The 14,984-nt window shown below is 35.9% G+C and overlaps 4 protein-coding genes across 4 annotated transcripts; 1 reads left to right on the top strand and 3 right to left on the bottom strand.

The window, feature by feature from the left end:
- The first annotated feature begins 179 nt into the window (after nt 1–179).
- LOC144850295 (ATP synthase F(1) complex subunit epsilon, mitochondrial-like) lies at nt 180–1,576 on the top strand. The gene is made up of 3 exons (XM_078707542.1): nt 180–327; nt 921–1,054; nt 1,306–1,576. The coding sequence occupies exons 1-3, from the start codon at nt 296–298 to the stop codon at nt 1,317–1,319; spliced, it is 180 nt and encodes a 59-aa protein (XP_078563668.1). The 5' UTR covers nt 180–295; the 3' UTR covers nt 1,320–1,576.
- A 1,968-nt stretch (nt 1,577–3,544) lies between these two features.
- Nucleotides 3,545–5,618, bottom strand: LOC144850633 (tubulin beta chain-like). Its single transcript, XM_078707970.1, has 2 exons — nt 5,458–5,618; nt 3,545–4,930 (listed from the first exon to the last, which is right to left on the bottom strand). Exons 1-2 carry the CDS (start codon nt 5,512–5,514, stop codon nt 3,647–3,649), a joined length of 1,341 nt encoding a protein of 446 aa, XP_078564096.1. The 5' UTR covers nt 5,515–5,618; the 3' UTR covers nt 3,545–3,646.
- Nucleotides 5,619–7,015: 1,397 nt separating this feature from the next.
- On the bottom strand, nt 7,016–9,741 carry LOC144850644 (tubulin beta chain). Its single transcript, XM_078707987.1, has 2 exons — nt 9,581–9,741; nt 7,016–8,546 (listed from the first exon to the last, which is right to left on the bottom strand). Exons 1-2 carry the CDS (start codon nt 9,635–9,637, stop codon nt 7,263–7,265), a joined length of 1,341 nt encoding a protein of 446 aa, XP_078564113.1. The 5' UTR covers nt 9,638–9,741; the 3' UTR covers nt 7,016–7,262.
- A 2,434-nt stretch (nt 9,742–12,175) lies between these two features.
- Nucleotides 12,176–14,949, bottom strand: LOC144850668 (tubulin beta chain-like). Its single transcript, XM_078708033.1, has 4 exons — nt 14,817–14,949; nt 14,126–14,203; nt 13,444–13,779; nt 12,176–13,327 (listed from the first exon to the last, which is right to left on the bottom strand). The coding sequence occupies exons 2-4, from the start codon at nt 14,180–14,182 to the stop codon at nt 12,380–12,382; spliced, it is 1,341 nt and encodes a 446-aa protein (XP_078564159.1). The 5' UTR covers nt 14,183–14,203; nt 14,817–14,949; the 3' UTR covers nt 12,176–12,379.
- Between the last annotated feature and the right edge of the window lie 35 nt (nt 14,950–14,984).

Below are 14,984 nucleotides of genomic sequence, written 5' to 3' on the forward strand. Positions count from 1 at the left end.
ACATTTTAAATGTATTCTCTAACTTTAATATAATTATAATATTGTAAAACAAAGACTAAGAACTAGTAATTTTTAAAAAACATCATTATTTAAAAAATATATTGTTTTATTGATTTTAAATAAATTAAGTTTGTTTCAATATATTTTATACACGTTTTAAAATAGATGTGTGTAGGTCATCAAGATCAGCCTGACCTCGATCTCTTCGACGACTTCCATATTCCCGTCTCAGAAAAATTAATAAATTTGTGTAAAATTGTGAACAAATTAAACTGTTTATAACATATATCTCAAGATGGTTGCAGCATGGAGACAAGCAGGTCTAACGTAAGCTAGTTTATATTGTATAGAACCTAATATTTATGTTAGCCTCTCTCGTGCAGTTTGTCTAGCTAGGCCTGCCTGGCTACACACACACACAGTCGAGCGAGTCACACATGTACAGGATTTGTACAGAGCCGGGCGGAGTAAGTTAGATGGTGGTGCTTAGCATGTACACTAAATACTAGGCCTAAATTTCTCCATCATATATAATATAACAATGCATAACTTACTTTATTTCTATTCATATAGGCCTAGAGTAGTAGTAGTAGGCCTAACTAGTTAATAATTTATAAGTAAGTTTATTTATATTTACTTATCTATAATATAATTATATTTATAAGACTATCTATCTACATATAACTAACCTATATTTATTAAGACCTACAATTCTATATACTATACTAACTAGGCCTATCGTAAGTGTGCTGGTGGATGGCATAATTGATTTTGTTTACAATGATATCAGTTTAGAGTCACGACAAATATCCAAAATGAAAAAAGTAAAAAAAAAATAAAACATTATTTCATTTTTTTGTTTACATTTACAAATTTTGATTAACTATTAATGTATAGTTGTTTTCAATTATTATCTGCAGCTATATTAGGTATTCCAATCTTTGTGCTAGCTATGTCAGACGAGCCTTAAAACCTGAATTTAGAGATGCCGCAATGAAACAAGAAGAATCGTTGATCAAAGCTGTAAAGTTAGAAAAAGGAAAACCAGTAGAAAGTATGTAACCATATAAAATGTATACTGAATGTATTTAATTCATTCTGAGTTTGAGTGTGTATGAGTGCCACAGGTTAAAAGTTGTGGTAGAAAGTTCATAAAATAGCGTTCCTAGATGTCAACTATATGAAAATAACCTAGCTAGACTGCTACTCGACTTGTGGACGAATAAAATGAAATGCTTGCATTGCTTGCATTGTAATAAAGGACTTTACAATACTGTATTTAAGAATCTTTATTTTTTGTTTCAGAAACCACTTCATGATTGCTGTGAATAACAGAAGTATATTGTAATTGAGAAGAAGGTATCCCGGGGAGGTTTAGAGGATTTGCTGTGACTGTTCATACCATGGTCTTCTTGGAACTACTTTCAACCTGTTAGGACTTTTTCACTAGATTGAATGGCATACCAAGAATACAAATTAGTTTCATTAAATTCAATGAATCCAATAAAGTAAATGATAATAATACCCTGTTAAATAATTTGAATTGTGTTGAATGAATAAAAGAGCTTGGTAATTATTTGTGTTGAAAGATGTCGTAATGTAGTATGTATTTTGGTTGTTAATGTACTAGTAGTACTTTAGGGATTTTACAAAACATGACGGTTAGGGGAAGACGACTAATATGCTGTGTTCGCAAGAGAGTAAAATCATGTACAGTTTTATTAGTTATGCACCCTTGCGTGAAGACGACGACCGACAGTATCTCTCTCCCTCTCCTGTCTCGTGGCGTAGGTGCCCTTCTGAATCGCTTGGCTCTGGTGGAACAGCATAGGCCTTCCTAGCTAGAAGCCTCGCATTCAAACACCGCACAGAATGTATTGCTTTTAACACAGCCATTTTAACCCAATAAAAATGTTATATCGTTAAACAATTAAATTAAAAGTTCAAATATTATTTAGAGTTTTGAAATTTCCACGTTTAAGTGTAATTTGAACTGTATATTTAAGGTTATATGTACATTATTTCTATTCGTTCTCCGAAAACAGGAAAATGGCAACTTTATCGCTAAGCTCCGCCCACTTTGTTAAAGCTCATGCATAAATTATTCATGAGCACCGCCCTGTGGCTTCCCGTCGTGTTTCGTAAAGTCCCTATTATAGTCTACAGGAGAAAAGACCCACTTTTTAGGCCAAGCCTGAAATTTTTTTTTGTTACAAGTCCAATTTCCGGGGACCCCCAGCAGCTCATTTCATCCACCGCCAGCCAGCCTAGGGTATACACAGATTTCTGGTTTTCCATTTCTTATTCAACCAAAATTAGGTCGGAAGAGATTTCAAACACTATGGAGGATTATTTTTTTTATAATTGTAAATATGTTAATTGAGGGAGGTTGGTTGTTTGGAAACACGAATTAGAACATTCCCCTGAATGTAGCCAATAACCAATTTGCGGAAACCCTGATATAGAAAACAAATTGCAACCAGGCTAATATTAATACTGTATAATTTATTTTGTTACAAAATTAGCACTCGTAGCTAATTTCATTGTCTACTGTCTGCAATGTAATTTTCCAATAGCCCGCAAAAAAGTAAATTACTGACTAACCATATTCTATTGTAACATCAATTGAGTGATTTTGTGATCTGAGGACATTATGCAAATTATTGATAAACAGTACTAAGATGCAACTACTGTAATATCCAGTATTAGATACAAAAAAGTCAAGTAACATTATGCTTTTTCTATCCAATTGACAAAATATAGCCTTCATTTGCACTTGATCAATGTTTTTAAAGATGTATTGTCCCCCAAAAACATGAAAAAAAAAATTAAATAAATCAAACTTTAGATAGGTTATTTTGTAGTTTTAATAAAGATAATCACTTCCATAGAAAAAAAAAATTTTACTTATAAAATGACAAAATGGTTAAATTCAACCAAAAACCAATTGACTGGCAGCCAATTTGACCATTTTTTGCTTTAAATTACAGTTTTTTCAGGTAAATACATTTTGTTTTTGATCAAAGTGGATAAGTATTATGTTACATTAAAATGGCATATTAAACAAAATGTTAAGAATTATTTTTTCAGAGGGACAATACATCTTTAATGGCTAACCTACCACTAGTTTTATGTATAATTTTCTTACACCATTTTTAATTCCGGTTGGAGCCAATTTGATACTGCAAATCTTGCTGGAGAACACTGATGTACCTCCAGTTTCTTTTCTTACAAATTCAACAGCAACTTACTCAATTACATGTTTATAAAGTCGTCTCATTGAGGCTTAGTGAATGGAGTCGGTCTTTGTAAAGTCAAAAGTTAATCATACTTGTACAACACTAGCATTAGTTAGATGGTGTTTAGAAATCAATGGGTATCTAGAAAACTAGGATCTCTGGTATAAAATATCAGTTACCTAGATGCGAGTTTCCTAGATGCCCTTAATATAACGGTCTTTATGTCCTGTAGTGTCAGTGAAATCTAAAGCAACTTATTCACACACAATCAATCTCAAATTCAATAGTACAAAAGAAGTAGAGTATTTTACTATTTAATAGTCGTTTATTTCAATTTTCCATATTTCAATTTTCCATATTTTAACTATTATGGACACATAAGCAGATAAGTCATTCTAAAAATTTAGTTAAGCTTCTTGTTCATCTTCCTCTTCCTCCTCAAATTCACCTTCCTCTTCTGCGGTGGCATCTTGGTATTGTTGGTATTCAGACACAAGATCGTTCATGTTGCTTTCTGCTTCTGTGAATTCCATCTCGTCCATACCTTCACCAGTGTACCAATGCAAGAAAGCCTTTCGTCTGAACATAGCGGTGAACTGCTCAGAGATCCTCTTGAATAACTCTTGGATGGCTGTGCTGTTACCAATGAAGGTGGCAGACATCTTGAGGCCTCTTGGTGGAATGTCGCAGACAGCAGTCTTCACGTTGTTGGGGATCCATTCTACGAAGTAGCTGCTGTTTTTGTTTTGAATGTTAAGCATCTGTTCGTCAACCTCCTTCATGGACATGCGTCCACGGAAGATTGCTGCAACCGTGAGGTATCGGCCGTGACGTGGATCACAGGCAGCCATCATGTTCTTGGCATCAAACATCTGTTGTGTCAATTCAGGGACGGTGAGTGCACGGTATTGCTGGCTACCACGGCTGGTCAGTGGTGCGAATCCGGGCATGAAGAAATGCAGACGTGGGAATGGAACCATGTTGACTGCCAATTTTCGCAAATCGGCATTCAATTGACCTGGGAACCTCAAGCAAGTGGTGACACCGCTCATGGTAGCAGATACAAGATGGTTTAAGTCACCATATGTTGGTGTGGTCAATTTCAATGTGCGGAAACAGATGTCGTAGAGGGCTTCATTGTCAATACAATATGTTTCATCAGTGTTTTCAACCAGCTGGTGAACAGATAAGGTGGCATTGTATGGTTCAACAACAGTGTCTGATACTTTTGGTGATGGGACAACGCTGAATGTGTTCATGATTCTGTCTGGGTATTCTTCACGGATCTTACTGATGAGGAGTGTTCCCATACCAGATCCGGTACCACCACCAAGGGAATGTGTAAGTTGGAATCCTTGTAAGCAATCACAGCTTTCTGCTTCTTTGCGTACAACATCTAAGACGGAGTCTACAAGTTCAGCTCCTTCTGTGTAATGCCCCTTAGCCCAGTTGTTTCCAGCCCCACTCTGTCCAAATACAAAGTTATCTGGTCTAAAGATCTGTCCGAATGGGCCAGACCTCACAGAGTCCATTGTACCAGGCTCAAGATCAACAAGTACAGCACGTGGCACATACTTTCCACCAGTGGCCTCGTTGTAGTAGACGTTGATCCTTTCAAGTTGAAGATCAGAGTCTCCATGGTATGTACCGGTGGGGTCGATACCGTGTTCATCTGAAATGACTTCCCAAAACTGAAAGTAAAAATAATTTTTATTGATAGAAAATGATTTTATCAAAATAATTTAGTTTGAATTTTACAACGCCAAACAGAACATAAAATATGCATTCCTAAAAATAGAATAAAAAAAATACTGTTTGTACAAAAATATGCAATAAAGAAATTGTAAAAGATAATTTATAATATCTAACAAATTTTTTTAAAAATAGCTTTTTTACATTAATTTACCCAAAGCGAGAATCTACAAACATACTAGAGGGCCTATACTCAGCCAGTGGTGCGAGATGCGGAATTTAGTCAGTGTGTATGCTTGCTACTACCTAGGCTGGACACACAACTAGGCCTAGTGTGATTTGCAAATTTTGCGCCATTATTGGTATATGAACGTCGGCAGCCATCACATGTTCAAACCACACCCGACACCACAATTACAACAAACAAGAACAGACAGAGCGGGAAAAGTCTCGTCCTGTTTTGTGTTGACTACAACTAGGCTAGCTTTCAAAAAGAAAGCATATAAAAACAAATGTTTAACTTTACCTTTGCTCCAATTTGGTTGCCACATTGACCCGCTTGCATATGAACGATTTCACGCATGATTTTTGAATATTTTGACAATTTAAGGAAGAATTAAAATGTATGTATTGCACCAACAAAATACATTCGCCGTCTGAAAATTTAGTCACGTTGTCCTCGTTTTGATGTTTGGGAAGCCGTAGAGAGCAGCAGACTCTTGGCCAATGAACGTGTGAGAACGAACGACGTCACAGTGTATCGGCCAATAGGAGAAAAAAGCTGTGCGCTTGCGCGTAATACTAAAATAGAATTGATAGACTGTTTTGCATGAACCGATGTTTTTAAACAAATAAAAATGGACTTTCTTCAAATTGATTATTTAATACATGGCAGTGTATAAAGTGTATTGGTTAAAATAAATTCACGTATAACCATGGACCTATAATAATTATAGGTCCATGTAGGCCTATAACTAAAGGGACTTTTTTTTCTTTGTCGGTATCTTTACTCGTTTCTTTTTTATGTACAGTGATGCAATTATTATAGTTAAATTGTATTAAAATGCTTGCATTTTAATGTATATCAGGCTTTTCAATGTATAATTCAAAATTCAAGGGCAGTGTCAACCTTTTATTTGTGTATTTACCATGTCATTTTTCTTTAGGGTCCTATGGCCGTATTCACCAAACCATAAGTGAAATATGTTCTTTAAATATTAAGTATTTAACTTAATTCAAAAAATATTTAAGTATTTTCAGTAAATTGTATTCACTTATAATAGAAGATGTTATTTCTTATTTATTCCATTATTGTTTAAATCTTAAAAGGAAGTACAGTAGGCCTACATAAATGTTATTTTTGATTTCATATTGTTTAGATGCTTGCCTTTGCTTCCACATTGTCATGTCTGAGAGGCCTAATGATTTTTGTTATTTCTATATAACAATACCTGAATGTTTTGTATAAAATATAGGTCTATTGTTTAAGGGCAGTACAGGGTGTAAAGGGTCTTTCACACCTGTGATTGCCAGCGCCGGAACCGGTGTGAAAGACGCTTTAGAGGAGAGAGAACGGTATTTAAAGCCTTGTCTACACTATCAAACTTTATGTGTAAAAAAAATGTGATGTGCCCATATATGGTAGTGATGTGCCCAAATATGGTAGTGATATGACATAGTGTCCATATATGAGCACATCACATTTTTTGTCACATAAAGTTTGATAGTGTAGACAAGGCTTTAGGTCAAAGACACTGTCCTGTCATACAATATTTACATTTCGTCTGTATGCAAAGTAAGCAACATTTGTCTTTATTCAAATCTGTTCGACATGGCATCTCAACGCTGATCGTCATACTAAATCGATGATGTCATCATTGATTCAATCAATTAACGTTGTGATCGTCATTTTATCCCCCTGTCCTTGTTTGGTATCATTACCAACATGGTCGTCGTCACGTCAATCGTTATTAGTCGTTTGGTCCTAGCCTGTACTGTATGTACTGACGGCCTCTCATAACTATGTCATAAATTTCACTAGTCTACTGACATCAAACAGATAAATCATGAATAAAACGAAATAGTTATTGTTGTCGAGTACAAAATTTATTTCATATATTCTGTTCAGATAAACTCATGATTGTTACAGTGAAAATGTTTTTACTACTGTAGTTGGTTTAAGTACGGTAATTTGGAAATTATCTCTGCAAACAAATAAATACTTTATATTAATATTAAGAATACGTACATTTGATTAAAATTGTTTACGAGAGACAAAACGGATTATTAAGAATTGAAAGATTTTTTTGTGCAAGGTTATTAAAAGTTCATTTATGCCTCTTCTTCGCCTTCCTCTTCCTCCTCAAATTCACCTTCCTCTTCTGCGGTGGCATCTTGGTATTGTTGGTATTCAGACACAAGATCGTTCATGTTGCTTTCTGCTTCTGTGAATTCCATCTCGTCCATGCCTTCACCAGTGTACCAATGCAAGAAAGCCTTTCGCCTGAACATAGCGGTGAACTGCTCAGAAACTCTCTTGAACAATTCTTGGATAGCTGTGCTGTTACCAATGAATGTGGCAGACATCTTGAGGCCTCTTGGTGGAATGTCGCAGACAGCGGTCTTTACGTTGTTGGGGATCCATTCTACGAAGTAGCTGCTGTTCTTGTTTTGTACGTTGAGCATCTGTTCGTCAACCTCCTTCATGGACATGCGTCCACGGAAGATTGCTGCAACCGTGAGGTATCGGCCGTGACGTGGATCACAGGCAGCCATCATGTTCTTGGCATCAAACATCTGTTGTGTCAATTCTGGGACGGTGAGTGCACGGTATTGCTGGCTACCACGGCTGGTCAATGGTGCGAATCCGGGCATGAAGAAATGCAGACGTGGGAATGGAACCATGTTGACTGCCAATTTTCGCAAATCAGCATTCAATTGACCTGGGAACCTCAAGCAAGTGGTGACACCGCTCATGGTAGCAGATACAAGATGGTTTAAGTCACCGTATGTTGGTGTGGTCAATTTCAATGTGCGGAAACAGATGTCGTAGAGGGCTTCATTGTCAATACAATATGTTTCATCAGTGTTTTCAACCAGCTGGTGAACAGATAAGGTGGCATTGTATGGTTCAACAACAGTGTCTGATACTTTTGGTGATGGGACAACGCTGAATGTGTTCATGATTCTGTCTGGGTATTCCTCACGGATCTTACTGATGAGGAGTGTTCCCATACCTGATCCGGTGCCACCACCAAGGGAATGTGTAAGTTGGAATCCTTGTAAGCAATCACAGCTTTCTGCTTCTTTGCGTACAACATCTAAGACGGAGTCTACAAGTTCAGCTCCTTCTGTGTAATGCCCCTTAGCCCAGTTGTTTCCAGCCCCGCTCTGTCCAAATACAAAGTTATCTGGTCTAAAGATTTGTCCGAATGGGCCAGACCTCACAGAGTCCATTGTACCAGGTTCAAGATCAACAAGTACAGCACGTGGCACATACTTTCCACCAGTGGCCTCGTTGTAGTAGACGTTGATCCTTTCAAGTTGAAGATCAGAGTCTCCATGGTATGTACCGGTGGGGTCGATACCGTGTTCATCAGAGATCACTTCCCAGAACTGGGGAGAGAAAAATATTATGCGTTAAAATCTATGAAGAGAAGAAAATAAAAATGGCCGAAACTTTAAAGAGACATACTATGGTGTAGATACATGGAAGTGAATAGAGACAGTTCAAATTATTTCTATTAATTAATCGATCAGCCAAAGAAATAGTCTAATTAACTGTAGTTGGAATGCAATGATGACGATGTTGGCTGACAACCCCCGGAATACCACCACGGAATGCGAAAGGTAAATATTCTTTCTTTCAACAATGACTGAAATCGATTTTGTTTTCAATTGCCATTATTTGTTGTAGGCCTAATATTGATTTTCTCTTTCAAGCAAACAATGCCTAACAATTGTCGTCATGGTATCAAAATAGGCACGAACGCATTATAAACACCACGTGATAGTTAAAGGTATGCCTCTAAAGATTTATATTTAAAAAACATTTTTAAAGTACAGTATACTAATCACAGTTTTTCCGGTTGATTAAAGTAAAAAAGTAATTCGCACACATTTTCAATGGTGGAAATCGAACGTGTATCGCATCGGCGATATAATACTTGAATACACACACATTTTAAAACCGTTATAAAGATGACGTCATACACGGCTACTATGGAGACGCGGGTAATTTTCAAATTGGACGAAGCAGACAATGGAGTAACGATCTTTATTATACTCTGAAATATCTTTAAGTAACATCAAAAGTACGGTACAGTAAATAGGCCATGGCACATCATGCATGATAAGATAATAAATAGATATTTTAAAATTTTAAATTCAGTTCAGCAGTTAAAGTTCATTCAGATTATTCCGTATTTACAATTCAAATTTCATTTAAATATTTTTCATTTTTATCAGTGCTGTTAAGCATACCTCCCTTGACCATAAACAACATTTTGAAATAGGGCCAGCCTACTGTAATCAACATTTCGAAATTTGAGAAAAGAACATGAAAGAACAAAGTAAAGTGCAAAATGGTGTTGACATTAAAATGAAATGGTGGTTAAACATTTAACAAAGAACAAAAATTAGAACCATACCTTAGCTCCGATTTGGTTGCCACATTGGCCAGCTTGCATATGTACGATTTCACGCATGGTTATTTGAAATAATTTATAATTTAGTAACAAAATGTAATGCAAATGTGTTTCTCCTGTCTGGCTTGGCACGGAATGATTACCCAATGGCAACCCTGCTACTTATATTACCAGAACATTCGATAGCCTTTTCCCTTCTGCCAGCGACCGATTAAAGGGCAAGAACTACTTTCTTTTACGCGGATCTTCTTAACAATCCTACATTTAAAAAAATGTATACATCTTTTAAACTACATTTTACGACTATTTTGTTGTAGTTTTAGGTGTATTTCTTTATAAAATAACTTTAAAGAATAATATTTAAGTATTGAAATATGTTTTAAAATGTGATTTAATTAAAAATACTGCAATTTTGTGTTAGAGATTTTGAGACGATCCCTATTTAGCTCTTAGCAACGATAACGGCGGGAAACAAACAAGTCGGATTACTTGCGGATGTGTAAACTTAAGCACACATCGTGGGTACTTCGACTTAGAGAACTTCGGTTGCTAGGTATACACATTGTAACCAACAACCATGCATCTCCTTCAAGAAAACAATTCATGTAAATGGTTTTATAAAATAGGATAGTGTATTTTCAAAAACCTCGCGACGTTTATCACATAACTGTTCTTTATTTTAAATGTCAATTTAAACTATTATTGGTTGATGGTTCTTTGTAATTTATTTTATTATTTACATTATTTGGATTCATCTTAAAATAATTTATAAAATCAATACTACTTTTATGTTTTAAACTTGTTAAAAGTATGTGCTAGAGAAAACATAAAAAAAATCTTCATTATTATATTATGAAGTCTGTTGTTTTTTGGAGTTCCTAATTTTGTATTATTAGATAAATATATAAATATATATATGTTGATGATTGACGATTTTTAACAGAGGCAAGTTCTTTCATTTCGTATGAATTAAATATTATTTATAATAATACATTCTGAAAACAACCATTCACTCTGACTGATACGTGGCTGTTGTGTAGGCATTGTTTTTTAAACAATTAATAAATTGGAGTGGAAAGGAATTAGTTGAGTTACGGTTGTACTGCTGTATTGCAGGTGCAGTAGTACAGTATAATAAATCGAATACGTAGGCCTAGTTGTGTTATGTAATGATTTCCACTTTCGTGTTTGTTGTCACTCGCCCATGGTAACGTCGGTTCATGATGACGTCATCTTCAAAACAAGCAAATGTCAATCATTGTAAAAAGACGGACGCGCATCATATCTCTGCTTAGGTATAGTAGGTGTTGATTATGCTATAGAGAGACGAATAGAAGCTGGAATGACCATGGAGTTATACCTCCACGATCTACATTCAACACTGAACTCGTAGATAGGAACTCGTAAAGCTCTGTCTACACATACAATACAGTCTTGCATGGAGTTATAATAACTACATGGAGTTATAATAACTCCATGGTCTACACTATCAAACTTTATGTGACAAAAAAATGTGATGTGTCCATTATGGACATGGTGATGTCATATCACCTACCATATTTGGGTATATCACTACCATATTTGGGTACATCACACTAAACTAGCTTGATAGTGTAGACATAGCTTTACACTTACAGTCCTTTGTATTTATCTTATGTCTGGCTGCGACAAATACCAACATTCTGTACATATTCTCTCTGATCGTGTCGCAGCCACAGATAAACCCTTTGATCTCCGCATCTGCTGTATGATACCAAAATGAAACCAGTTTAGATTTATTAAGCCTTTAGAGAGAGTATCATATCCATGGACAATTTGTTTGTTTGATACTCTTAATAAATCTAAACTGGTTTCATTTTAGTGTGGTACTGTACATAGTAGTACGGTGTGTAACTTTTTCGGTCATACTGTAGTACGTAAAAATGCAGGAACTAAGGCCCATTTTAACGATTGACGATAGACAAATATGCATTTTTCATATTTTCATTCTAGAACTATAGAATAAATTTATGCTGTCTTTGATGAAACGATATTTTAACACGTCCCCGTTATTTTTATCAAAGACAGAACTTTCTAATTTCTTTTGTTTTATGTAAACAAAATGCATGCTTATATATTTATCGTCCTAGTGTGAATTATGTACTCTGTACTTTTGGATCGTATAATCTTGTTTCTCCTATTGTATCAGGTATTGTTTTACAGGTTCATTTCATTCCTAATGTTGAATATAGTCGAATATAAAAAAAAATGTTGCCATCAATTACACTCTTTAAAAAAAAAACAGTACAACAAAGCTGCTTTCTTCCCACAACCACCAACTTTCCGGCCGATTCAAAAAGCATTCTACATTTGTAGTACAGTAGTAAACAATTTTATTATTTTAATTTGAAGGCCAATTGTATATAGAAATTGTATTGTACTTTATATATTAAAACAGTACTCGCTAAAAATGAAAAGTTCTGAGAAAAAAAATACATGTAGTATACTGTACAGGTATACCTATGTAACATCATAGGTATACCTGCACTAGTATACTACTGTACATTGAATAACTTTTAGTAGTCGGCGTAATATAGAATGAAAACAAAGAAACATGCATTTGCTCAATTCATTGTTTATTGAATTCCATGTAGATTTAGTTTTCATATTGCAAATGAATGTGGTATGTATAATTAATTATTAATGGTTGTTTCAGTATTGCGCTGTATCAAAATGATTCTATTGAAAAAAAACATTTTTATAAACATGAAAATCCATTAATTGTGAAAACGGTAAAGTGGTGGAAAATGTTCAAAAGTACTTTTATGCCTCTTCTTCGCCTTCCTCTTCCTCCTCAAATTCACCTTCCTCTTCTGCGGTGGCATCTTGGTATTGTTGGTATTCAGACACAAGATCGTTCATGTTGCTTTCTGCTTCTGTGAATTCCATCTCGTCCATGCCTTCACCAGTGTACCAATGCAAGAAAGCCTTTCGCCTGAACATAGCGGTGAACTGCTCAGAGATTCTCTTGAATAACTCTTGGATGGCTGTGCTGTTACCAATGAAGGTGGCAGACATCTTGAGGCCTCTTGGTGGAATGTCGCAGACAGCAGTCTTTACGTTGTTGGGGATCCATTCTACGAAGTAGCTGCTGTTCTTGTTTTGTACGTTAAGCATCTGCTCGTCAACCTCCTTCATGGACATGCGTCCACGGAAGATTGCTGCAACCGTGAGGTATCGGCCGTGACGTGGATCACAGGCAGCCATCATGTTCTTGGCATCAAACATCTGTTGTGTCAATTCTGGGACGGTGAGTGCACGGTATTGCTGGCTACCACGGCTGGTCAGTGGTGCGAATCCGGGCATGAAGAAATGCAGACGTGGGAATGGAACCATATTGACTGCCAATTTTCGCAGATCAGCATTCAATTGACCTGGGAACCTCAAGCAAGTGGTGACACCGCTCATGGTAGCAGATACAAGATGGTTTAAGTCACCGTATGTTGGTGTGGTCAATTTCAATGTGCGGAAACAGATGTCATAGAGGGCTTCATTGTCAATACAATATGTTTCATCAGTGTTTTCAACCAGCTGGTGAACAGATAAGGTGGCATTGTATGGTTCAACAACAGTGTCTGATACTTTAGGTGATGGGACAACGCTGAATGTGTTCATGATTCTGTCTGGGTATTCTTCACGGATCTTACTGATGAGGAGTGTTCCCATACCTGATCCGGTACCACCACCAAGGGAATGTGTAAGTTGGAATCCCTATAAATAAAAAAGTAATAGATTTAAAAGTATTTATTCATAAGGATAAATGTTTTGGGTTTATTACTGAATAACTTAAAAATCTAAAATACAGACAACCTTTTATTTAAACATACCTGAAGACAATCGCAGCTTTCTGCTTCTTTTCGTACAACATCCAGGACGGAGTCTACAAGTTCAGCTCCTTCTGTGTAATGTCCCTTAGCCCAGTTGTTTCCAGCTCCGCTCTGTCCAAATACAAAGTTATCTGGTCTGAAGATTTGTCCGAATGGGCCAGACCTCACAGAGTCCATTGTACCAGGCTCAAGATCAACAAGTACAGCACGTGGGACATACTTTCCACCAGTGGCCTCGTTGTAGTAGACGTTGATTCTTTCAAGTTGAAGATCAGAGTCTCCATGGTATGTACCAGTTGGGTCGATACCGTGTTCATCTGAAATGACTTCCCAGAACTGAAAGTAAAAATTGAAAAATATTAATATAAAAACAATGTTAGTAAATTATTTAAACAAATTATAAATCATTTGTTCCAGATGGCCAGGTGTATTTTGATTCATAAGGATTAAAAAAAAATCAATAATCCAATAAACTGCAAATAGCATATCGGAAAAATACAGTAAATCAGGACTTGTCACTTGTAATAATCAGGATTGGTTGTACATTACAATCAAATTGTATAAAAAAATAAAATTCAATGATACCCATACATAAAATATTATTGTTTATTATAGTACTAAATCAATAAAAAATCAAATAATTAACATTTTTTTTAGCAATTAGTACTAGGCCTAGACATACCTTGGCACCAATTTGGTTTCCGCACTGACCAGCTTGAATGTGAACAATTTCCCTCATGATGAATGTTTTCTTGTTTTACTGTACAAAATATAAAAATATTGTAATTATTTGTAAAGAGATCAGTCACTATGTGGTGGAAAGCCTGCAAGTGAATGTTTGGTAACTAGGGCTCAGTCTTTATAGTGAGAAATGTGAATACTAATGAGTCTCAGTGACTAGCAATACATATTAATCCGCCTAGGCTACACACACGCTGCTGGATGAGTCATTCAAAGGTCAGACAAGACCACATGTTGCAAATTTCTGAAACATCAAAAATGAATTTGAATTTAAAATTATAATAAAGGAGATAGGCCTAGGCCTACGTCTCGGCAATCTTAAATTCCTAGGCCTAGGCCTAACCTCCATTAAATAATATTAGGCTAAAAATTCACATCACACCCCGGGCGGGGGGGGGGGGGGGGGTATGGGGGCGGGGTGAGCATCTTCCATTAATAACACAAAATCTGTCAAATCTGTCTGAATCCACAACGAAAAGAACAACCGGTGTATGGATAGGCTAGGCCTATTTTTAAAATTTAAACTAAAAAGCTTAGCCTAGCTCTAGTCAAAATAGGATAAATTATTATTCTTCTATATAATATACTTGATATACTATTAAAGATTGACATTAAAATAGCCTAGGCCTAACCTTGATTAATCTAGCCTAAATTTATCTTGTTGCCCAAACGGACGTTTTCCTTGGCTGCCTGCTTTCGAACTGAGAATTATGGCGGTGAACGATGATGCGAATTTCAAATTTTATTGAAACGCCCGGTCTAATACTAGTATTTGATTGGTTGAATCATTCAAAAAGTTC

Source organism: Antedon bifida, chromosome 8 (assembly GCF_963402885.1).
Source record: "Antedon bifida chromosome 8, ecAntBifi1.1, whole genome shotgun sequence".
NCBI lineage: Eukaryota > Metazoa > Echinodermata > Crinoidea > Comatulida > Antedonidae > Antedon > Antedon bifida.

Excerpts from the sequence above, each read along its gene's own strand:
- LOC144850633 (XM_078707970.1), bottom strand. The coding sequence starts at position 5,514 with ATGCGTGAAATCGTTCATATGCAAGCGGGTCAATGTGGCAACCAAATT. Across the intron at positions 4,931-5,457 it reads GCAACCAAATTGGAGCAAAG|TTTTGGGAAGTCATTTCAGA; the intron begins GTAAAGTTAAAC and ends TTTTACTTTCAG.
- LOC144850668 (XM_078708033.1), bottom strand. The coding sequence starts at position 14,182 with ATGAGGGAAATTGTTCACATTCAAGCTGGTCAGTGCGGAAACCAAATT. Across the intron at positions 13,780-14,125 it reads GAAACCAAATTGGTGCCAAG|TTCTGGGAAGTCATTTCAGA; the intron begins GTATGTCTAGGC and ends TTTTACTTTCAG. Across the intron at positions 13,328-13,443 it reads AAAGCTGCGATTGTCTTCAG|GGATTCCAACTTACACATTC; the intron begins GTATGTTTAAAT and ends TTTTATTTATAG.
- LOC144850644 (XM_078707987.1), bottom strand. The coding sequence starts at position 9,637 with ATGCGTGAAATCGTACATATGCAAGCTGGCCAATGTGGCAACCAAATC. Across the intron at positions 8,547-9,580 it reads GCAACCAAATCGGAGCTAAG|TTCTGGGAAGTGATCTCTGA; the intron begins GTATGGTTCTAA and ends TTCTCTCCCCAG.
- LOC144850295 (XM_078707542.1), top strand. The coding sequence starts at position 296 with ATGGTTGCAGCATGGAGACAAGCAGGTCTAAC. Across the intron at positions 328-920 it reads TGGAGACAAGCAGGTCTAAC|CTATATTAGGTATTCCAATC; the intron begins GTAAGCTAGTTT and ends TATTATCTGCAG.